Source organism: Castor canadensis, chromosome 13 (genome assembly GCF_047511655.1).
Source record: "Castor canadensis chromosome 13, mCasCan1.hap1v2, whole genome shotgun sequence".
NCBI lineage: Eukaryota > Metazoa > Chordata > Mammalia > Rodentia > Castoridae > Castor > Castor canadensis.
In genome coordinates, this window is record NC_133398.1 from 8,777,592 (window position 1) to 8,802,139 (window position 24,548).

At 42.7% G+C, this 24,548-nt stretch overlaps 1 protein-coding gene across 7 annotated transcripts in view; it reads right to left on the bottom strand.

The window, feature by feature from the left end:
* The window catches only part of Ralgps1 (Ral GEF with PH domain and SH3 binding motif 1), a 231,255-nt gene that overhangs the window by 156,732 nt on the left and 49,975 nt on the right, over positions 1 to 24,548 (bottom strand). For all 7 annotated transcript variants that reach the window (XM_074053171.1, XM_074053168.1, XM_074053169.1 and 4 more), the window contains exons 5-6: positions 8,285 to 8,374; positions 5,475 to 5,567 (exon numbers count right to left, since the gene is read on the bottom strand). In XM_074053171.1, the coding sequence (XP_073909272.1) occupies positions 5,475 to 5,567; positions 8,285 to 8,374 (183 nt within the window). The remainder of the gene's footprint in view (positions 1 to 5,474; positions 5,568 to 8,284; positions 8,375 to 24,548) is intronic.

Consider the following 24,548-nt stretch of genomic DNA (forward strand, 5'->3'; position numbering starts at 1 on the left):
AAAATAGTTTCTGCTGGGTATTGAGGGGGGGAGCGGGAGGGCGTGGAGTGGGTGGTAAGGGAGGGGGTGGGGGCAGGGGGGAGAAATGAACCAAGCCTTGTATGCACATATGAATAATAAAAGAAAAATGAAAAAAAAAAAAAAAAAAGATTTTCTGACTCTCGTGTGTCTGTATTCGGCACTGGAGGGTCTTTAGTTCATTCCAACACTACCAATGTCCACCAACCAAGTAGCTGGAATTACAGATATGCACCACCATACCCAACCAATACCTTCTCTTTATCCAAAGGTATTAATGAAATATGGGGTCATAAATTCAAATGATGGCTAAAGAAGTTGACAAAATAGTCATTATCATAATACTGGAGGTAGTCAAATGAGTCTCAAATGGAAGATTGAAAAGAAAAATGTGGCAACAAAATGATTGCAATGGAACATCCTGCTTTGCAGGAGCAGTGCCTGACCTAGCAAGGTGGGGCAGGGTGGACAAAGGGAAGTAAGGAAAACCCTAAAAGCTGTTTTTAACCAAGGTGTAAACATCAGAGCCATGTGCTTGCGGGGAGATCACTATGGTGGCAGTGTGAGGGCAGACTGGCAAGTTAGACCAGAAGCAAAGAGCCAGTTGGAAGATGATGACTGTACAGGTCATAAATAAAACAGCCTGTCTGCCTCACATGGATGGTGGCCTCTGTAGCCCATTTGAGAATAGCCAAGAAGAATTGAAAATAATAGCAGCAGCAGTAATAGCAGAAGTAGTAGTAAGGAAAGCAACTAACACTTCTCTAGCTCTTACTATGTGCTGGGCATAGTTCTGCACATTTTGCATACATCTACTCATTTAATTCTCACCATAAAACAGAGACCAGGGCTAAGTCTAGCATCTGATTTAAGAACCCATACTCCACGCTCAGTTTTCAGGCCTCTCATTTCTTCCAGGTGGCCTGGCTTTCCCACACCAGTGCAGACTATGTGTATTCACAGCCAGTAGCATAGCCACATGAGGTACAGGCTGAGGAGATTTTTCTCCCTTCAGGCTTCCCCTGGCTGCAGTTTCTGACAGAGCAACATTTGATGACTGATTGCTATGGGCAGCTTATTTCCAGCTCCTCATGTATTGTGGGAGCCTAAAACTGGACGGTCCCCCAGGCTTAATGCCTCATGGGCATTAAGCTCTAGTTAGCTTCAAAGACCTAACAATAATGGCACCTTTTACTCTGCTCCCTGCTCTGACTCTGAGAGACTTATGCTTCCTGGTGTGCAGTATAGCTTAGCCTGCTGGTTTGTTAACTTGGTTGTATTTCATCCAGCACTTATTGGGTTCATGTGCTGGAGCAGGAGATAGGGAAGGAGGGCCTTATTCCTTGTCCATCACTCATTCTACCATATTGCCTGTAGGTCCAAAACAGTCTTCAAAAAAGAGCATTCTGGCACTCTCTCACCTTCCTGGAAACCAAAATTTGATTTCGGATGTAAGCTGTAAGGGAACACTCAAGCAGACAGCTGGATGGAGCAGGCACTGGGTGTGGTACTCAGGAGAGAGGTTAGGTCTAGGACCACACAGCCAGCTACAAAGAGGTACTGAGGTGACAGTTGAAGCTCTCCAAGCTGGTATGCTCACTGAGGGAAGTAAAATGGGAAGGCAAAGACTGAGATCAGAAGTCAGCTGTCAACAGCAGGAGCATTAAGCCCAAGGAGAGAGGTTTTTCAGGAAGAGGGTAATGAACAGAGTCCAATGCCATGGCAACATCAGGCAGATGGGAGTGAAATGTTCACCTCCCCAGAAGATGACACGGTGCTTCTGAGAAGCAGCTGCAGGCAGGTTCCCGAGAAGCAACAGACTGGAAGCTACCAGTGTTGGTTTTCCTCTGCATTCCATCTTCTCATCCTCCACATCTGCTTCACCTCCCACCTGGGCCAAGGCTCAGAGAAGCCTGAGGCCAGTAGCCCAGGCCTCCCACTGCCTCCTCACCCATGTCAGAGAGGAGTATGCAGCACGGCAGCAGATGCAGGGTACAGAGGCACTTCCTGGATGAATGACTCTGAGATCACAGCATGGGAATGCCACACATCTGCCTGCCTCAGATATCCACCAAGTAGCTTTAGATCTCAGTGGAAGGAGATAATCTTCTGAACTGCAGTGCTCAGTGACCCTGGCTCCCAGTGCCCGGGGGGTGAGAACGCTGATCCTAGACCTTCCTGTCCCAGGTCACACCCCGCAGACCAGGCCTCCTGACTATTGACCAAAATTTCCTCCATGCCAAGAACTTCAATTTTCACTTTGCTGCTGCAAATGAGTCAAACTCTCTGGACCTATTCAGGAGGAAAGAGAAAATCACTCTGGACACGTGCACAGAGCAAGTACAGCACGTGTGGGCATGCCTGGGGTGTGAGTGTGTGTGCGCATGTGTGTATGTGCTGGGGGAGAGGGGCACATGGAGCTTGTGACTGTGATTGCCATTCCAGGAATATCCAGGCCCCAGGTCACTCAGGAATACTGAGTCTCTTCTCAGGGTCCTTCTGGTCAGAGAACAAGCTTCAGTGGCTTCCCAGTTCTCAGGCCTGAACCTAGGAATCACCCCCATTCCTTTCCTCTCCTTGTCTTGGCACCCCCTAAAACCCTCTCTTCAGAACACATTCCCCTGTCAGTCTGTTCCCACTGCCATCCATACCCTAGCCAATGTCACGTCACTCTTGGACTTTCTCTGCCTCACCTCCTAACTAAGCCCCTGGTTTCCACTCTTGGTCCCCACCCCCTCCCAGTTAGTTTTCTACACAGTAGCAATAGCAATTAAAAACACAAAAACCAAACAGATTAGATCATGTCTGTTTCCTGTTCAAAACCCTTCAGTGCACTTAGAATAGATGCGACTCCACTCCCGGGCTATGAGCCCCAGCCACACTGATCTGGGGGTTCCTAGATCATGCCAACTTCATTCCTCCTGTGGACGTCTGCACCAGCTGCCTGGAATGCTCATCCTCTCATCCTGGCATGGTTGCTTCCTTTAAGTCATTCAAGCCTTGGTGTGAAGGGCCTTATCTCTGAGGGGCCTTCCCAGAACACCCATACTAAAGTCAATACCCAGTTATTCTCCCTCCCACCCTGTTGTAGTCTGCCATTACTTTACTCCTGTCTCATCACTCCTTATCATCACTTCATGCACTCAACCAACATCTGCTGGTCACTTCTTGTGCCAGCCTGACCAGGCATGTGTTCATTCTTCCTGAATAACATCTATCTCCCCTGGATAAAGTAAAAGGCATGAGGATGGGGTGTTGGCTACAGCCTCAGGGCCTGGCATGAAGGAGGCGTTTGATAAATATTTGATTTGCAGAATGAATAAGAGCTGAGAGGTGATGTGTACTCAGGAAATCAGAATTGGCTGATACAACTTCTGGCGTAGGTTTCAAGGCTTTGAAGAGGCCAATATTCCAAAGTGGCTCCAGCGCTTGGATAAATCATTCCCTGTATGCATTTCTCCAGGCCAACCATGATTCCTTGTCATGTATCCACCCAGCACTGATTAAGGGCCAAGGCTGTCTTTGGATCAATAACACAGGTAGGTGAAAGGGGGGAGTCTGATCTAAAACAAGGCTAAACCATGGGTTCACCAAAAACCAGTAGCTTCCGTCACGAATGACCTGGGAGCCTTCCGTTGTAATCCATGTGGTATGCATCACCTCTTCTCTCCCAGACACAGGTCTGGAATTTGCCTTTCTTATTTCCTAGAATGCTGCATCTTCCACCTTCTGCCCTGACAAGTGGTCCTCTGTGATCAATAAAAAGCCCAGCTCCAAGTCCTTGAATAGTGGGGCGGTTTCTCAGAAAAACAACAACAGCAAAAAAAAGCAAAGCAAGAAAGAAATGTGCTGCTTCTCTGGGTCCCCTGATTCCTTGGAGACATATAACCTCAACCTCCTGGCATCTCCCTGGCTCCCTCAGCTAAATGCCCACAGAGGTGACAGCAGCCACTTCCAGGGGAGTGAGGCAGGAACAGAAGCCCCACCAGCTTGGACTAACCAAAGAGCAAATGACCAGCTTTTAGGGTCCCTGAGAGTCACAGGATCACTCAGAATAAGGCCTAAGAACATGCCCTCCTGGTCCTCACATAGCTCCTAGCAGCCCAAGAAACAATAACAGCATCTAAATGATGGAAAATTCATTTGAAAAAAGCCTCACTGCTCAGATGTCCCTGGAATCCCAGGGTTGGCAGCCACTGCAGAAACCATGGCTTCCAAACATCCTACCAACATCCAATGTCATTGCTCAGTTGCAATTCACCCAGAAGCCCAATACACGGACTGGTACAAACAGGGCTGCCTGATGGGAATTGGGCCTAGGCTGGCTGCTTGGCACCCTTACTTCTCTCCCTCATCCCCTAGTAGTCCCCAAGGCAACTCTAAGGACTCCTAGGGCTCTACAAAGCATTGACAGAAAACCACTACTCTGCACCAACTGTCCTGAGCAGAGGTAGGAAATGAGTCTCGCACTCTGAATGATACCCAAAAGCAAACCTAGTTTCCGGACTCCAGGCTGACACTTCTCACCCCACTTTGCTAGGGCTAGATCTATGGAAAGTTGCAAGTTAAAGAAACAAGGCTCATTTCTGATCACCTACAACTTAATCCTTAAGTATTTTAAAGGCCCCTGAGCCGGCCAAGTAGGAAACAGAGTCCAGCCCCTTACACTGGCAGAAAGGTCCGAAATGAGTTGTAGAAGTGTATCTGACAACCCCATAAGGTTCCTGTCAGTTCTGTGGGACATAAACAGGTCTTGAAAGACTTAGGCTGTGTGTCTGTGAGAGACCCTGGACCAGGCAGGCCAGAAGGTGAATGCTAATGAGCTATGGAAATAGCAATTACTTCCCCCATGTCAGGCACTGTGCCAACTAAGGAGGATAAAGAGGTCTGAGATATTTTTAAAGTATTTTTACAGCAGAAAAACTTTCCTACAGACTCAATTATATAACTATCAGACTCCACCTCTGAGTTGAAATTATCCATGGCCTCAGAAGAAAAAAAAAAAAAGAAAGAAAAAATCATTTTTTTTCTAACATGAGGGTCACAGGTTTCTCCAGAGACAACTCTATATGGCCAGTGACCAAGGGCAGCTGCAAACCATCAGCCCAGAGACCTTCCCAAGTGCAGGTTGGAGCCTGCCAGAGATGACTACTGGCCAAGAGCAGGACAGAAGTTATGCACTGACCCAGCCATTATAGACGATGCTGTAAAGTCCAGGATGATTCCCTGCAGGGCTTCCAACCCCAGCCACGTCAGCTCCCCCACCACTTCCTTGAACCAAATGGGGTTGGGTCACTGAAGCCATGAGGATGCCCAGAGAATGTTTCATTAACTCACACAACTGTCCCTAGCAAAGCACAGACAATCAGAGAAAGCCCAGAACTTAAGTCATGCACACCTTCAGCAATGAAATAACAGCCGAAATCAAAGGGACAGACTTAGGGAGATTAACTTACAGCCCAGGTTTTTGTCAGCCTGAAGATGGGAGCACTCTGTAATGCTGATACCACAGACATGAGAGAATGAAGATTGTTGAGTTCTAGAAGTTTCTGGGGGAAAAAAAAAGATATGGAATACATTATTTTGCTGTTGTAAACAACAGAACAAAAACATGCTCAAGTGTTACCAAATGTTGTCATATTTATGAAATTCAATTACACTTAAAAATATCTCATGTAGAAAATATAGTTCTAAGAGGTTCATAGGAACCATATGTTCTTTTTCTCAAACTGTCAAAAGGTGAGTCTGCATCTAAAAGACTTGCAAAATTTCCTGGGCTGACTCATCTGGTTGCTGGACAGAAACAGGACTTGGAATGAGAGTTGATAATCCTTTTATGTTCTTTTTATAGATGAATCTGAAGCCGTCCCAACAGGCTTCTGTTAGCTAGGACTGTGGCCCTGCCAACAGCATCAGTGGGTTCCACTGTGATTACCTTAACACCTAATGAGAAGGGGGTGAAGGGGAGGGGGAGGGGAGGAATCTACATAATCCCTCTCAGCTGGGAAGGCAAGGAAGGCTCAGCTTCCCAATCACTTGACCACACATCTTTGAACCAGGCCCCAAATGAGGGAAAATATTTGGAGTCAATTCAGTCTCACACAAGTTTCTTATCGTGGAGGGTCACAGAATGAGACGCAGCAGAGTCACTACAGAAAAATGTAATTGCTGTGTTCTTGGTTTTATGCTGAGGGAAACTGGGGTCCCATTTCCCATTCTTTGGAGGCAGTGAACCTTGGGTTCACTGTGTTTCCTTCAGCAAGTTACCCAATCCTTCTGAGTCTTGGTCAACTTGTAGTTAAAACAATGAGGTGATCATGAGCACCTATGCCACATGAGACAGGCATGTCAACTACTAGACTATGCACCACTAGGGTGCGTGCTCAGTGCAAGGCGAGGCTCAGTCTTGTCTGTCTGGAAGACTCATCTTCCCTTCCCCATTCCTTGTTATGGGCACCTCTAAGCTCAGATGCCACCTCCTCTAATATGTCTTTCCTGACCATGTTCCCAAATCTACAAAGGCTGGGGACTCAGCTCTGTGTTCCCACACATTCTGTGCATACCCTTTGCACTCTGCATTGTACTTGCTTTTTACTTGCTTTGCTCTCACTCTGTACCGTATGTCCCCTGACAGCAGAGACAAAGTGTTATCTGCCATCATATCCTCAGTACCTCAGAACCTACAGTGCCCAGCAGGTTGTAGGTAAAGGAATAGATAAAAAGCCCTTAAGCCTGCTCCTCTTAGTTCTGCTCCTACTTGGAAATGTCCCCTGACCACACAAGTTAAAGTTTCATTTCATACATCTTGTAACAATCTCTAATTGTTTCCTGTGGGTAAAAATAGATTCTCTGAGTGAAATGAATTACATTCTAGCATCTGAATTTTTATGCTTGTCATAGAATTTCTAAAGCTGAAAGGCCTCTGGGAGATTTTCTAACTCACTCTTTCCATTTTACAGATGGGGTAACCAAGGCCCAGGGAAGGGAAGGTGCTTTCCCAAAGATATACCCAGATTCGAGACCAACATGATAATCCAGTACAGGAAAGGCAGAGATTAAGAAGGGATCATTTTGGACTTCTTGGGTGGGGACCATAACTCATTTCTAAACTGCAAATCCTAGGAGAGCCAGACTCACATCCTACTTTCTCTTCTGGCCCAGCATAGAACTGATGGACAGTGACAATTAGCATTAAGCTTAGCACCAGTTCCAAGCACTTCAGGAGAAGCCACAAGGCCTGGAGCTGCATGTGTGGCCCAAATGGTACAGCACCTGCCTAATGAACATGAAGCCCTGAGTTCAAATCCCAGTACTAAAAAAAAAAGAAAGAAAGAAAAATCCACAGGGCATCATCGTGATCACTGTCTCTGATGTACCTTACAGAGTGATGAGCTTAACCTTCCCATGAGAGGCAGCAGAGCAGCTCCCCTGGAGGCATAGACATGATTTTGATTTCTGCTCTGCCACTGGGCATGGACACCTTACCTCTCTAAGTCTACTTCCTGCTCTGCAAATGAGATGATCTCATATAAGCACTGAGTGTGACTACATTAGTACAGTAGCTATTATGTGCCTGTATGGAAGGTCCTCAGTCCTGGCCAGCTTTCTGAGGATCTGGTAGGAAGACAAGACATGCACACATGAAGGGAGAAGTGAACCAGACACAAAAATGCTGCTGCAGAGTCTAGCAAGCCCAGGTGGCAGAAGCAGGGAATGAGGAGTTGCTACCTGGGCATGACAGTGGTATAGGATGGCATAACTTGGGCTGGCAGAGATCAGGGAAGAGGAGAAGTGAGGTCAACAAGCATCAAGGACAGATACTACCAAGTCAGGAGGAGGAGGTGAGAGTGGGCAGCAGGGCCACCTGGCCCAAGCCTTAGCTCAGTATGGGGTGGCTGGACTCTGCAGACTGGTGCCCTGATTATGCAGGATGTGAAGAGATCACATAACTACAGCCCCAATACTCATGGCACCTAAAGGAGAATGACTGGATTCTAAGGGGAACGGTTGGGCTGCGTGGAAAGACTGAAAGCCTAGGTAAGGAGAGTCACTGGCTGATAAAATTAGGGGATGACGGGGAATGCTGCTAGGACACACGCAGAGTACAGGGGCACGGGAAGTCAGGCAGGTCTTACAGCTGGCTCAGGCCACAGCTCCTCACCACTATTTGAACCCTGTCCTGCAGGCTCAGAGCAAAGCACCTCTCAAAGTACTGAGGAGACACATTTTAAGACAAGTAAATAAACAAAATAATAAAACAGCTTACCTTGGCTATTTTCACAAAATGGCTCAGGATTTCTGCCCTTATTTTTAAAGTCTGTGCTGTTAGAATTTCTCGTACAACCCAAAAACTGACCTGTAGAGTCAAATACATACACATACACATATACCAGAAAAGTTGTTAAATGTCAGACCACCCACATCACCCTTGCCCACTGCTGCTGTGGGATTTGCAAGAGGCCAGGAAGCTGTGAGAGCATGGCCGAGGGTTGCATTGAGGTCAAGAGCTCCTTGTGGCACCTGTCCCCACCTGAGTCCCCTGTTCCGGCATCCCCTCTCCAGCACCACAGTGCTCTCAGCATCACCCAGGGGAGGGTAGGGCCCCAACACATGAGTATCTCTGCAGGGGCTGCAGGGAATTGGGAAATGAATGGACTTGGACTCCTGCTCAGTAGGAGATCATGGATGATGACAGGATGGGCAGATGGAAAGATGGACAAATGGTCAAAGGGATGTGTATGCTGACGGCAGTGCCCAGCAGTCCATAGCCCCAGGTAAGGAGAAGTCACCAATATTTGCACAAATGCGACCAATTTATTTTCTGAGAGAGGGTTGCTAATAACAAACAATGCAGAAGCATCTTCCAAAGTTCCATAAAGTAATGTAGACTATGGGTTCCAGAAACAGCATGTGCCAAAAGCCTGTGGGCTTTGGTTCAGATCCTCATTCATGCCTGACCTCTCACATACATCCACATCCCCAAGCCGCTGGGTCTGTTAATGGGAACAAGAATGTCATCTATCAATGTAGGTTTGACTCAGCAACTCAAGAAAACATAGAAAGGGGTCAGCCAAGAACGGCTGGGAAATGGTTGTCTTTTCCTGTGTGTGTCTCACCCCATCACAACAGTTCTGTGTGAAACACAGATACTTGAGAGGGCCACGAGAACATCGCAGAGAGAGATGGAGACCTGGACATGGCAGGGGGACTGGACTGATCGATGAAAACGAAGGAGAGACATCAAAAACCCTAACTTCACAAAGAAGAAGACAGTGGAGGATGGCCCAGAGATGACAAAGCACACTTACTGCTGGCTGCAACCAAATCTCTCCTCTTTGAAAATCTGTCACTTTTCAAGGAGGAGACAAGGAAAAGGAAACCAAGTTGCCTTTTATATTAAGCAAGGGTACTACAGAAATGTTTTCTCAGTGCGATCATCCATGGTTGCCTCCAGGACACGCCTGGGTTTCCATAGAATCATTTTTTCCAAGGAATTGCCAAAATTAAGCTCAGACTCAAATGTTTACTAGCCAGTTATGGAAGAAAGTTCTTCTGGGTAGCAAACAGTAAGCTCATAAACCTTATATTTTAATGTGTGTGCTTTTTATGCCATATAATCTCAAGTGTGCTGCTTTCTATACATAATTAAATAGGTTCCTGCATGCCAAAACCTCACACATTTTTTCTGGCATAATTATGGAAAGTGGAGGAGTCGATTTCAGAGTTGTAGCACACAGCATATAGAAGTAGCTCTGAAGCAAGAGTTAATTCAATAGACTTACATGAAGCCCTGACTACTTCCATGAAGCTTGGAGCTTGCAGGCTCCAAGAACTGGAGTCCAGACCTTGCCTGGCACAAGGTACAGAGCAGGAGGCACATCCTCCAAAACTCTCTGTACTGGACAGCAATTGTGATCATGGCCATGGGACGAAGTTCAAAGCACATAAACTGGAATAGGGGGAGTAATGAGGGAAGAGGGCTGTTCTTGGACAATGGGAAGACCTTACCCAGTAAGACAGGACTGAGGTGTGACTATGTATGTCACAATCAGGAACAGCTGGGCACCTGTCAGGGCTGAAGGAGCACTGTGAAGTAGAGTAATGAGGGCAGATGAAGCTGGAGAGGGAGAGGATAGCCAGACGAAGGGTTCTGAAGCAAGTAAAGAGGAAGGAGCTAAGACATTACCCTACACGGGGAGTTTCAGAGGCTTCCAAATGAGTGACAAGTGAGATCCTTCTGTCAGGCAGGGACACCCACTAGAACACTGAGCCAACGGAGCCACCAGAGATGCAGGACCTGGGAAGGACTGTGATGAAGATGAGGAGAAGAGGCAGATAAGAAAGATGTAGGAAGGTTTTAAACAGTTTTATTCTCTTTTCTAACTACAAAATTTAACAGAAGCTTGATGCAGAAAACAAGAGAGAAGAATCATTTGCAATCTCAGCCTGACATATGGACAAACACTGGGATAAACAGTGTGGTGTATAATATTCTAGTCTTTTTTCCATACATAGAACCTATGGCTGTCTTTTTCAATTAAATTGGTAATCATTAAATAGAAGGAGAGAAATAATAAAAATAAGAGCTGAAATCAGTGAAATAGAAACCAAAAAAACCATACAAAGAATTAATGAAACAAAAAGTTGGTTCTTTGAAAAAATAAACAAGATCGACAGACCCCTGGCAAACATGACTTAAATGAGGAGAGAAAAAACCCAAATTAGTAGAATCAGGAATGCTAAAGGGGAGATAACAACAAACACCATGGAAGTCCAGGAAATCATCAGAGACTACTTCGAGAACCTATATTCAAATAAATTCAAAAACCTTAAAGAAATGGACAGATTTCTAGATACACATGATCATCCAAAACTGAACCAAGAGGATCTTAATCACCTGAATAGATCTATAACACAAAATGAAATTGAAGCAGCAATCAAGAGTCTCCCCAAAAAGAAAAGTTCAGGACCTGATGGATTCTCTGCTGAATTCTATCAGACCTTTAAAGCAGAACTGATACCAACCCTCCTTAAACTGTTCCACGAAATAGAAAGGGAAGGAATACTGCCTTATGAAGTCAGTATTACATTTATCCCAAAACCAGGCAAAGACACCTCCAAAAAGGAGAACTATAAGCCAACCTCCTTAATGAACATTGATGCAAAAATCCTCAATAAAATAATGGCAAACCAAATTCAACAACACATCAAAAAGATCATTCACCACGACCAAGTAGGCTTCATCCCAGGAATGCAGGGGTGGTTCAACATACGAAAATCAATAAACGTAATAAACCACATTAACAGAAGCAAAGACAAAAGCCACTTGATCGTCTCAATAGATGCAGAAAAAGCCTTTGATAAGATCCAACACCATTTCATGATAAAAGCTCTAAGAAAACTAGGAATAGAAGGAAAGTACCTCAACATTATAAAAGCTATATATAACAAACCTACAGCCAGCATTATACTTAATGGAGAAAAACTGAAACTATTCCCTCTAAAATCAGGAAATATACAAGGATGCCCACTATCTGCACTCCTATTCAACATAGTACTGGAATTCCTAGCCAGAGCAATTAGGCAAGAAGAAGGAATAAAAGGAATACAAATAGGTAAATACACTGTCAAAATATCCCTATTTGCAGACAATATGATCCTATACCTTAAAGACCAAAAAACTCTACTCAAAAGCTTCTAGACACCATCAATAGCTATAGCAAGGTAGCAGGATATAAAATCAACATAGAAAAATCATTAGCATTTCTATATATTAATAACGAACAACTGAGAAAGAATATATGAAAACAATTCCATTTACAATAGCCTCGAAAAAAATCAAATACCTAGGTGTAAACCTAACAAAAGATGTGAAAGACCTCTACAAGGAAAACTATAAACTTCTGAAGAAAGAGACTGAGGAAGACTATAGAAAGTGGAGAGATCTCCCATGCTCATGAATTGGTAGAATCAACATAGTAAAAATGTCTATACTCTCAAAAGTAATCTACATGTTTAATGCAATTCCCATCAAAATTCCAATGACATTCATTAAAGAGATTGAAAAATCTACCGTTAAATTTATATGGAAACACAAGAGGCCACGAATAGCCAAGGCAATACTCAGTCAAAAGAACACCGCTGGAGGTATCACGATACCCGACTTCAAACTATATTACAAAGCAATAACAATAAAAACAGCATGGTACTGGCACAAAAACAGACATGAAGACCAGTGGAACAGAATAAAGGACCCAGATATGAAGCCACACAACTATAACAAACTTGTCTTTGACAAAGGCGTTAAAAATATACGATGGAGAAATAGCAGCCTCTTCAACAAAAACTGCTGGGAAAACTGGTTAGCAGTCTGCAAAAAACTGAAACTAGATCCATGTATATCACCCTATACCAATATTAACCAAAATGGATCAAGGATCTTAATATTAGACCACAAACTCTAAAGTTGATACAGGAAAGAGTAGGAAATACTCTGGAATAATAGGTATAGGCAAGAACTTTCTCAATGGAACCCCAGCAGCACAGCAACTAAGTGACAGCATAGATAAATGGGACTTCATAAAACTAAAAAGCTTCTGCTCAATGTTAGGTTGATGTGCACGGAAAGGCCAAATCGGAGTCAAATAACAAAGCAAGCAGTCTTTGTTGAGTGCTCTCGGGCGAGGTTCACCGTCCCCAAAGAACAGGGCCGGAGAAGTCGCAGGCAAGAAATGGCAGCCCAGTTTTTTTATATCCTGGGTGAAGTCAAGACCTTTGGGTATCATGGGGCATCGGGATAGGTTGAAGTCTAGTGGGTAGGGGCTCGGGGTAATGTGGACCTAGAGGATAGGTCTGGACCTATTTCCCGCCCTGCGGGAATTGCCATGGTAACCAGAGGGGAAAGAGGGAGGAGAAGGGTGAGGTGGAAAGTCCCTGATCTTCATGAGGTGGCTGCCCACCAGCCAAACACTCAACAAAAGAAATGGCCTCTAAACTGAAGAGAACACCCACAGAGTGGGAGAAAATATTTGCCAGCTACACATCAGACAAAGGACTGATAACCAGAATATATAGGGAACTTAAAAAACTAAACTCTCCCAAAACTAATGAACCAATAAAGAAATGGGCAAGTGAACTAAACAGAACTTTCTCAAAAGAAGAAATTCAAATGGCCAAAAAACACATGAAAAAATGCTCATCATCTCTAGCAATAAAGGAAATGCAAATTAAAACCACACTAAGATTCCACCTCACCCCTGTTAGAATAGCCATCATTAGCAACACCACGGACAACAGGTGTTGGCGAGGATGCGGGGGAAAAAAAACCCTCTTACATTTTGGTGGGAATGTAAACTAGTACAACCACTCTGGAAAAAAATTTGGGGGCTACTTAAAAAGCTAAACATTGATCTACCATTTGATCCAGCAATACCACTCTTGGGGATATACCCAAAAGACTGTGACACAGGTTACTCCAGAGGCACCTGCACACCCATGTTTATTGCGGCACTATTCACAATAGCCAAGTTATGGAAACAGCCAAGATGCCCCACTACTGATGAATGGATTAAGAAAATGTGGTATCTATACACAATGGAATTTTGTGCAGCCATGAAGAAAAACGAAATGTTATCATTCGCTGGTAAATGGATGGAATTGGAGAACATCATTCTGAGTGAGGTTAGCCTGGCCCAAAAGACCAAAAATCGTATGTTCTCCCTCATATGTGGACATTAGATCAAGGGCAAATACAACAAGGGGACTGGACTTTGAGCACATGATAAAAGCGAGAGCACACAAGGGAGGTATGAAGATAGGTAAGACACCCAAAAAACTAGATAGCATTTGTTGCCCTCAATGCAAAGAAACTAAAGCAGATACTTTATTTTTTTTTTTCATTTTTCTTTTATTATTCATATGTGCATACAAGGCTTGGTTTATTTCTCCCCCCTGCCCCCACCCCCTCCCTTACCACCCACTCCACCCCCTCCCGCTCCCCCCCTCAATACCCAGCAGAAACTATTTTGCCCTTATCTCTAATTTTGTTGTAGAGAGAGTATAAGCAATAATAGGAAAGAACAAGGGGTTTTGCTGGTTGAGATAAGGATAGCTATACAGGGCATTGACTCACATTGATTTCCTGTGCATGGGTGTTACCTTCTAGGTTAATTTAAAGCAGATACTTTAAAGCAACTGAGGCCAATAGGAAAAGGGGACCAGGAACTAGAGAAAAGGTTAGTTCAAGAAGAATTAACTTAGAAGGTAACACACATGCACAGGAAATCAATGTGAGTCAACTCCCTGTAGAGCTATCCTTATCTCAACCAGCAAAAACCCTTGTTCCTTCCTATTATTGCTTATACTCTCTCTTCAACAAAATTAGAGATAAGGGCAAAATAGTTTCTGTCGGGTAGTGAGGGGGTAGAGGGGGAGAGGGAGGGGCAGGGGGGTCATAGAGGAGGTGGGGGGTTAAGGGGGGTGGGGGGATAAGGGAGGGGGCGGGGGACGGGGGGAGAAATGACCCAAACATTGTATGCACATATGAATAAAATAAAAATTAAAAAAAAAGAAACTGGTAATCATTGATTGATGATTACCAATTTTTATAAGTGAATGGGTATTTGTCTACAATTTTTTGTCACAGAGATGCATCATCACTTACTCAAGTAACCCCCTTTTCTTGGGTAGGTTGTTCCTATTTATTTTGTTGTGATAAGTAATCCTGTGGTGAACATCTTCAGATATTTTTTAGTGAGGTCCTAGGATAAATTCCTGTAAGGTAGAGTGAATAAAGGTGTGTGTACATTTTTTCAAAAACATATATAAAGAACTTGACTTAAGATTTTTATTTATCCATAAACAAGGTTGAGCAGATCCATGTTCTAATACACGGGCCAAAACCAGTTACTAAAATTGTTTTCCTCTTCACTAACCCAATGAACAAAATGGTACCTCACTGTTCCTGGTTTTCTTTTCTTTTTTGCATTTTTTTCAGTTACCATTTTCTGTCCAAATGTTTATAAGCCATTTAAACTATCTGCCTTATGAGTTGCCTGATCAGGCCCTTTACCCATCTCTCTATTAGGACATCTGTCCTCTTAATATTGAGGGCTTCTGTGAGTTCATTTGTTTTTAGAAGTACTGAGTTTGAATTCAGGGTCTGGCACTTGCTAGGCAGGTGATCTACCACTTAAGCCACACCTTCAGCCCCTTATGCTTTATTTTTTTTAATAGGCTCTTATTTTTTGTCTGGTCCAGCCCGGACTATGATCATCCTATTTATGTTGGGATGACGGTCTCTTAATGTTATTTGATAAAACATTTTTGTGTGGCAAATAATTTATGGTTTGTACATATTTTATACCATGACTGTGGAGAGTAGAAATTAATAGGAATACTTTGAAAAACAACTTGAATGTACCTTTCAAGATATTTAAGGTAGGGCTGGTGAAGTGTGTCAAGTGGCAGAGTGCCTACCTAGCAAGCATAAGGCCCTGAGTTCAAACCCCAGTACTGCCCCCCCCAAAAAAGATATTAAGATATATTCTCTTTAGAATATTTATAAAAATACAGAAGTATTTTGGAAGCACTATTTATAAAAGTGAAAAATGTCCAGCTACATAAATTACAATGCCACTTCATGAACAGACAGTTATGCTCCACCTTCTTGAGACAAAGTATCCACATAAATTATGTGAAATTCTTCTGCCTGGGTCATTTGTTTATTATCCACAATTTATTTATTCAATCACTTTTTTCTATCAGTATGGACTCATGGATAGTTACTTGATACTTTGGATTGTAATCCAATACTATGTTATTTATTTTGTTGCTCAAATTGTTCCTCCTTTGGCCATGCATTGCCAACTCTCCACTGGTTCTACCTCTCTTGACATACTCCCAGCAGTGTTTTGGTTTGTTAGTATGTGTAATTCCTTTCTTTCTGACACTAAACTATGCTAGAAGCTCTTGTCCCAGTCCTAAAACCAGTCATTTCTCTGAGGCACTTTGGTTCCACTTATTAGGCCATGGTATTAGAAACCAAGATTAGTGCTAAGCAGATATTAGGTGTGCTTGCTGCTACTGAGGCGTCATTGTATCTCAGTCCTCTTAGCTAGCAGACAAAGAAAACCTCTGTGTGTGTGTGTGTGTGTGTGTGTGTGTGTGTGTGTGTATGTTTCTGACCCATATATATATATATGGGTATATATATATATATATATTCATGTATATGAATATATACATGAATATATACATGTATATGAATATATGAATATATATATATATATATATTCATGTATATATATATATATATACATGAACCTATAAATGTTTCTATATGTAACCATCTACATCTATATGTTAACAGGAGCTCAACTCTAACCCACTATTAAATGGGTCGTTCTAGTCTCTCCCCTTGCTTGTGTACAATTTCCTATTCCACCAGAGAGAAACTGGCTCCTGCTGTCTGTCATCTATTTCCTCAGTTGTTCAGTCCAGTATACACTCATCAGAATTGCTACCCACAGCTCCTGGGAAGCAGCCTTAGGACAGAATACAGTGCTTCTGGACAGTTCCTTCTTGCTTTAGTCTTACATGTTCTACTCTATTCCAAACTTAACTTAAGTTGGCACCTTTTCCCCTCCCCCTCATTAGAGAGGTTACTTTTGTAATTACAGATGGATTACGTATACAACTAAATTCTCTTGCTCTACATTTCATTTTAGGACCCTTCCATCTCAAGTTGACATTTCTTTAGTTTACATATATTAAGGTCTCCTCTCAGTGCTATAAAATTCTGTAGGTTTTTGCAAATATACATATCCATCATGACAACATACACAATAGTTTCACCATCTTAAAAAAAATCCCTGTGCTTTGACTAGTCAACCCTCCCCCCTTTCAGAATTCCTACCAACCACTGGTTTATTAGCTCTATAGTTTTACCTTTCCCAGAATGTCAGGGAAAAAACAAAGGAAAAGAAAAGTATTTGTCCATATGTAGTCTTTTTTCACTTATGGATGCACATTTAATATTTACCTCTGGGCCAGGTATGGTGGCTTATGCCTGTATCTCAGCTACTCAAGATGCAGAGACAGAAGGAATGCAGTTTGAGGCTAGTCTGGGGAAAAATTAACTGAACCCTATCTTTCTTCCTTTCTTTCTTTCCTTTTATCCCTTCCTTCTTCCCTCTCTCCCTTCCTCCTTCCTTTTTTCTCTTTCTCTCTCTCTCTCTCTCTTTGGTGGCAGTGATACTAGGGTTTGAACTCAGAGCCTTGTGCTTGCTAAGCAGGCACTCTACCACTTAAGCCTTGACCCCAGCCCTAACAAGACCCTATCTAAAAGTAAAAGAGCTGGTGGCATGTGTCAAGAGGTGGAGTACTTGCCTAGCAAGCACAAAGCACTGAGTTCAATCCCCAGTACCATAAAAAAGGATTCATCTGTGTCTTGATAGACTTGATAGCAATTCTACTTTTCAGATGACTATTACTCCATCACATGGATTTACTATGGTTGCTTTATCCATTCACTGGAAGGACATCGCAGTTAATTCTATTTTTGACAACTATGAATAAAGCTGACATAAACATCTCTCTGCTGTTGCTGCTGCTGCTGTGTGTGTGTATTTGTGTGTGTGTGTGTGTGTGTGTGTGTGTGTGTGTGTGTGTGAAAGAAGTCTCAAATCATCAGGGGAAATACACAAGACTACAATTGCTGGATCAAGTCTGTCTCACTCTGCAGTTCTATCAGCAGTGAATGGGAGTTTATGTTGCTGCAGATGGTCAGTTTTTCTACTAACTGTGCAGTGTCCCACACACTTACTTCCCAAATGAGAAATTATGCTGGGCATCTTTTCAGATGTTTATTTCCCATGTATCTTTTTGGTGTGGTATCTGTTGAGATCTTGGGCCCATTTTTTAATTAGGCTATTTTCTTATTGTTGAGTTTAAAGAGTATGTTTTAGACACAAGTCCTTTATCAGATATGTGTTTTGCAAGTTTTTTCTCCCAGTCTGTGGTTTGTCTTAATTCTCTTAACCATGTCTTTTGAAGAATGGAAAAGCTTAATAAAGTCCCAACTCACCCATTTTTTTAATTTCATGTATTGTGCTCTTGGTGTTATGTCTAATAACTCATCATTAAATCCAAGGTTTTATATATATATATATATATATATATATATATATATATACCTTCTGTGTTTTCTCCTAAAAGTTTGTCTTTTACATTTAGGCCTATGATCCATTTTGAGTTAATTTTTCTGAAAGGTCTAAGGTCAGAGTCTAGATTCAGTTTTTCACAAACACAAACACACACATGCATATTTTGGTCGCTCCAACACTGCTGGTTGACTAGATTATCCTTTCTCTCTTGGAGGTCTGTATACCTTTATGAAAAATTGGTAGGTTCTACTTCTGTGGGACTATTTCTAGGGTCTATATTCTACTCCATTGACCTATGCATCTATTCTTTTGCTAAATTCCTCTAATTTTGCTCTCTTTCAGTATTGCATTGGTTATTCTAGTTCTTTAGCCCTTCCATGGAACTTTTAGAAAAAGTCTGTTGCTATTTATAAAATAGCTCTGTGGGATTCTGATCAGAACTGCACTGCATCTATAGGTCAAGTTGGAAAGAATTCACACCTTAACAACACTGAGACTTTCGATCCAGGAAGATAGAATATCTCTCCATTTATTTAGAACTACTTTGATTACTTCCATCAGTATTTTGCAGGTTTCCACATTTAAACCTGTACATGTTTTATAAGATGAATACCTCAGTTTTGTTTTGTTGCTATGAAAAATTTAAATTTATTTAAATTCTAAATCCTAATTCTTTATTGCTGGTATATAGGAAAGCAAATGACTTTTGTATAATGACCTTGTGCCCTGCAACCTTGCTATTCTTGTTTATTAGTTCCAGGAAGGTTTAAAAAATAGATTCCTTTGAAATTCTCTACACAGAAAGGAGATGTTCTCTATAAAGTTGAAGAAGTGTCCTTTTGGTCTCATTGGCTGAGTTGTTTTTTTAATCATGAATGAATTCTGGACTTTGTGTCAAATATTTTTTCAGATCGAAAGGATGATACGATTTTTTCTTCTTCAACCTGTTAACACAATGAATTACACTACTGACTTCTCATCTGTTGACTAAGTCATGCATACTTGGAATAGTTCCCACTTGGTCATGGCACTAATAAGCATTTAACACATGTAAGCTATTATTATTATCATTACCATTGTTCTGGTGGTATAGCTAGCACTACGGTTTGGTTGCTGGGGACTAAGGTGTCCCCTGAGGAATGCCACAGAAGTAATATAAATGAACAGAAAGGAATAGTTATGAACACAAAGAACCCTATTCAGTTGGTCAGCCAAAAATGAAAATAGTCAAAGAATAAAGCAAAGGAAAAAAATTTCAGGTTTGAGAAAAATATTTTTTTTTGAGACATCAACTTTTGCCACCAATTCCTCATAAGCCTACTCATGGTTTTCTTAGAGAACAAGAGTTAGAAGGGACCTCAGAGGCCCCACCCTCTCTCTGCCCGAACCTCTGGATTCTGTTTTACAACAACCATGACAAAGTCCTTGACTAGTTTCTGCCTGAGACTCCATGTCAGGAAACCACCTGCCTCCCTCCCCGCTTACACCCCATGGCCCTGAAGTTACTGATCAGGACTCATAGGTCACATTTAATCCAGCTTCTCCATAAGGATCCCTCAATTACTTGAAAACCTTAAAGACTCCATGAATCTTCTTACTTCTTACTTCTTCACCTGAGCCTTTCGTTCTCTCCTACCCTTCTGGCCACCATGACATATATGCTACTTCTGTGTGACAGTCCCTCACACACACAAAGCACCCAGGACTAGATGTAGCTGGGTGAGGTGGCCAGGATAAGCAAAGAAAGCAGAACTATTTATGCTTATTAGAATGGCTAAAACGCAGAAAAGATGACAATGGCAACTGATGGCAAGATTCTGGAACAACACAAACTTACTCACTGCAGGTGCTAGTGGGGATGCAAAATAGGACAGACTCGATTCAAGCAATTGTACCCCTGGGTATTTACATATTTACCCAGATGTACACACACACACACACACACACACACACACACACACACACACACACACACACACATTCCAGCACAGAAATATTCATGCCAGCCTTAATCATACTTGTCAAAGCTGGAAGTAACCTAGATGTCCTTCAGTAGGCAAATGGATAAAACAACCACAGTAAATCCATATGATGAGATGGTATTTGTCTAAAAATATAGAATGATTTATTAAATCATGTAAAGATAAATAAATCTTAAGTGCATATTGCAAAGTGAGAAGGATTAGTCTGAAAAGCTACATATGTATTTTTTTAATTTATTTTATTTTATTTATTTTTTTGTGTGTATGGTACTGGGGCTTGAACTCAGGGCCTTCATCTTGAAGCCATTCCACCAGCCCTTTTTTTGTGAAGGGTTTTTTAAAGATAGCCTATTTGCCCAGGTTGGCTTTGAACCATGATCCTCCTGATCTCTGCCTTGTGAGTAGCAAGGATTACAGGCATTAGCCGCTGGCGCCCAGCTCTATTTTATTTTTTAGTGTTCTGGAAAAGATCTAAGTATGGAGATAATAAAAAGATGAAGATCTGGATCACTGTCTTCCTCTCTTCACCAAACCCTGGTTTCTTTAGGCAGCTGCAACATCATTCATGGACATGAATGACCATGGCCTCATGTCCATTGACCTTTTCTTTTTTTTTTTTCTTTTATTATTCATATGTGCATACAAGGCTTGGGTCATTTCTCCCCCCTGCCCCCACCCCCTCCCTTACCACCCACTCCACCCCCTCCCTCTCCTCCCCACCCCCTCAATACCCAGCAGAAACTATTTTGCCCTTATTTCTAATTTTGTTGTAGAGAGAGTATAAGCAATAATAGGAAGGAACAAGGGTTTTTGCTGGTTGAGATAAGGATAGCTATACAGGGCACTGACTCACATTGATTTCCTGTGCGTGGGTGTTACCTTCTAGGTTAATTCTTTTTGATCTAACCTTTTCTCTAGTTCCTGGTCCCCTTTTCCTATTGGCCTCAGTTGCATTTAAGGTATCTGCTTTAGCTTCTCTGCATTAAGGGCAACAAATGCTAGCTAGTTTTTTAGGTGTCTTACCTATCCTCACCCCTCCCTTGTGTGCTCTCGCTTTTATCATGTGCTCAAAGTCCAATCCCCTTGTTGTGTTTGCCCTTGATCTAATGTCCACATATGAGGGAGAACATACGATTTTTGGTCTTTTGGGCCAGGCTAACCTCACTCAGAATGATGTTCTCCAATTCCATCTATTCACCAGCGAATGATAACATTTCGTTCTTCTTCATGGCTGCATAAAATTCCATTGTGTATAGATACCACATTTTCCTAATCCATTTGTCAGTGGTGGGGCATCTTGGCTGTTTCCATAACTTGGCTATTGTGAATAGTGCTGCAATAAACATGGGTGTGCAGGTGCCTCTGGAGTAACCTGTGTCACAGTCTTTTGGGTATATCCCCAAGAGTGGTATTGCTGGATCAAATGGTAGATCGATGTCTAGCTTTTTAAGTAGCCTCCAAATTTTTTTCCAGAGTGGTTGTACTAGTTTACATTCCCACCAACAGTGTAAGAGGGTTCCTTTTTCCCCGCATCCTCGCCAACACCTGTTGTTGGTGGTGTTGCTGATGATGGCTATTCTAACAGGGGTGAGGTAGAATCTTAGCGTGGTTTTAATTTGCATTTCCTTTATTGCTAGGGATGGTGAGCATTTTTTCATGTGTTTTTTGGCCATTTGAATTTCTTCTTTTGAGAAAGTTCTGTTTAGTTCACTTGCCCATTTCTTTATTGGTTCATTAATTTTGGGAGAATTTAGTTTTTTAAGTTCCGTATATATCTGGTTATCAGTCCTTTGTCTGATGTGTAGCTGGCAAATATTTTCTCCCACTCTGTGGGTGGTCTCTTCAGTTTCATTTCTTTTGATGAACAGAAGCTTTTTAGCTTTATGAGGTCCCATTTATCTATGCTATCTCTTAGTTGCTGTGCTGCTGGGGTTTCGTTGAGAAAGTTCTTACCTATACCTACTAACTCCAGAGTATTTCCTCTCTTTCCTGTATCAACTTTAGAGTTTGCAGTCTGATATTAAGATCCTTGATCCATTTTGAGTTAGTCTTGGTATAGGGTGATATACATGGATCTAGTTTCAGTTTTTTGCAAACTGCTAACCAGTTTTCCCAGCAGTTTTTGTTGAAGAGGCTGCTATTTCTCCATCGTATATTTTTAGCTCCTTTGTCAAAGACAAGTTTGTTATAGTTGTGTGGCTTCATATCTGGGTCCTCTATTCTGTTCCACTGGTCTTCATGTCTGTTTTTGTGCCAGTACCATGCTGTTTTTATTGTTATTGCTTTGTAATATAGTTTGAAGCCCTTGACCTTTTCTACTGCAGCCACAATTACCCTACCCGTTCCGTCACCTCCTTCTTCTCAATTACCTAGGGCTACCCAATGTCAGAAACCTACGTTCCAGTCTCAGGCCACAGCTTTAAATCCTCTAGTCCTCACCTCCTCCTTGCCCCCACTGTGCCAGACCCCCTCTCTAGCCATCCTATGGAGTCCATGTCAACCCCTTCCCAGGGTGTCGTTTTCCTCTTAGGGAGACTGAATCCCTATCTTTTGTCACTTCAGTCCCTCCTTTGCCTTGATGCTCCCTTGAAGTTCCCTTGCATCTCTGTCCTTTCAGACACTCTGCTTTGCCAGTCCTGTCAGTGTGTGGATGGATTTGGCCATGGCTCCATCCTCATATGCTTCCACTCCCAGACTATGAAAGGCAACCAGAGAAAATAACCTGCTACTTGCACTGGGGATACTTTAAAAGTCACAGTCTTTGTTCATCTGGGCCACTGCACTGCCCACAGTCAGCTTCCTCCTTTACTGTAGGTTTTTCAAGCTCCCCCCAGCCTGTGCATCCCCTTGTGCCTCCTGTCTCCCTGAGGAAGGGAAGCCACGGGTTTTCTTGCACCATCTATGGCTGCATCTCCCTTCTGCCGGCACCTTTCACACTGAAGAGCCATCAGACCTCGGCCTCTCACACCTTCTCTGGAACTTTACTTCATCAAGTATTCCCCTCTCTCCTCATCTTTAACTTCCTGGCCTACTAAATCCTTCCATCCAAAACATGAATATCCTCAAGGCTCTGCCCACTTAGAAGAAGAAACACATGACCACCACCCTAGTCTTCTTTAACCCCTCCAGCCACTCTTCCTTCTTGTACCATACCTCTGGAGCCCTACTGGTGATTCTCTCCATCACCTCTACCTCCTACCACTCAGCCTGCTGTGTCCCCACAAAGCCTTCTGACTGGGGTAACCAGCATGCTCCTGCTGCTAAGTTTAGTGCCTCTTTTTCATCCACCTTAAGTGACCCAGGCTGTTGTACCCCATCACTCTTGCTATGAATTTCCAGACTCTGCACTTCCAGAGTGTTCCTGCTGTTCCTGGCTACCCTTTCTCAGCCTCCTGTGTGGCCCCTGTCCTCCACCCATCTGCTAATGCCAGTTCTCAGATTCAACCTTGGGCCTCTGTTTTTCCAATTCCCCCTTCATTTTTTCCAAAACTTTCAGTATCTTCAAGACACAACACAATCTTGACCCCCATGCTTATACGTAGGCCCAGTCTCCTTATCTGGCCTTACTTCCTTTTAGCCAGAGCTCTCACCCATTGCTCCCATTTTAAAAGTTAACATGAAACATTTCCTATGTGTTGATTCTGGGCTAAACTCTTTATAGTCATGGTTCTTAATCTTCCAAAACCTCCTTTGATGATTTCTGAGGAAGATGATTTCACAGAAGCCAAAAGCCATCCCAAAATCATACAGCTAATAATCTGTGGGGCTAAGACTCAAATTCAGGTCTGTTTGATTCTCTAAGATCCCTCCTTCCCCACTGCCTCAAAGTGTCCTTGCACATGCTTTAGGGTGGCAGTAAGCCACCCAAAATTAAATATAAATTTATCTGTATGTTTACTGTCAAGATTACTGTGTGTTTATTGTCAGATTCTCATGCTGTGTACAACAGATTCTATGTTGTATACTTCTTGGGGTTGAGATAGGCCTGGCACACAACAGACCTTTGATGAAGCTGGATGAATTCTTCCATCCATGAATACATACTAAGTGACTCAGACCCTTCAGAGAATCAGGCAAGCTGAGCAGGACACTCACCATTGGGGTTTCTGGTTTGACCATAAGGAGCCTTAAATCCCTGGCAAACTCCTTCCAATCAGCTGATCTTCCTACTTTCCTTTTCCTGCTAAAACATCTGGGCTCTTCATATCCCATTTTAAGTAACCTTCATAGCACCTGTGTAAGGTGAGCACTGCCATTATTCTCAGTTACAGATAAAGAAATCGGGCTCCGGGAATAACTGCTTTCTTTTATCTGGAGTCTGATGAGGCATCCTATCCTTACTGGTCAGCCAGGAAGGGACACCAATGAACTCATCTCAAAGAAA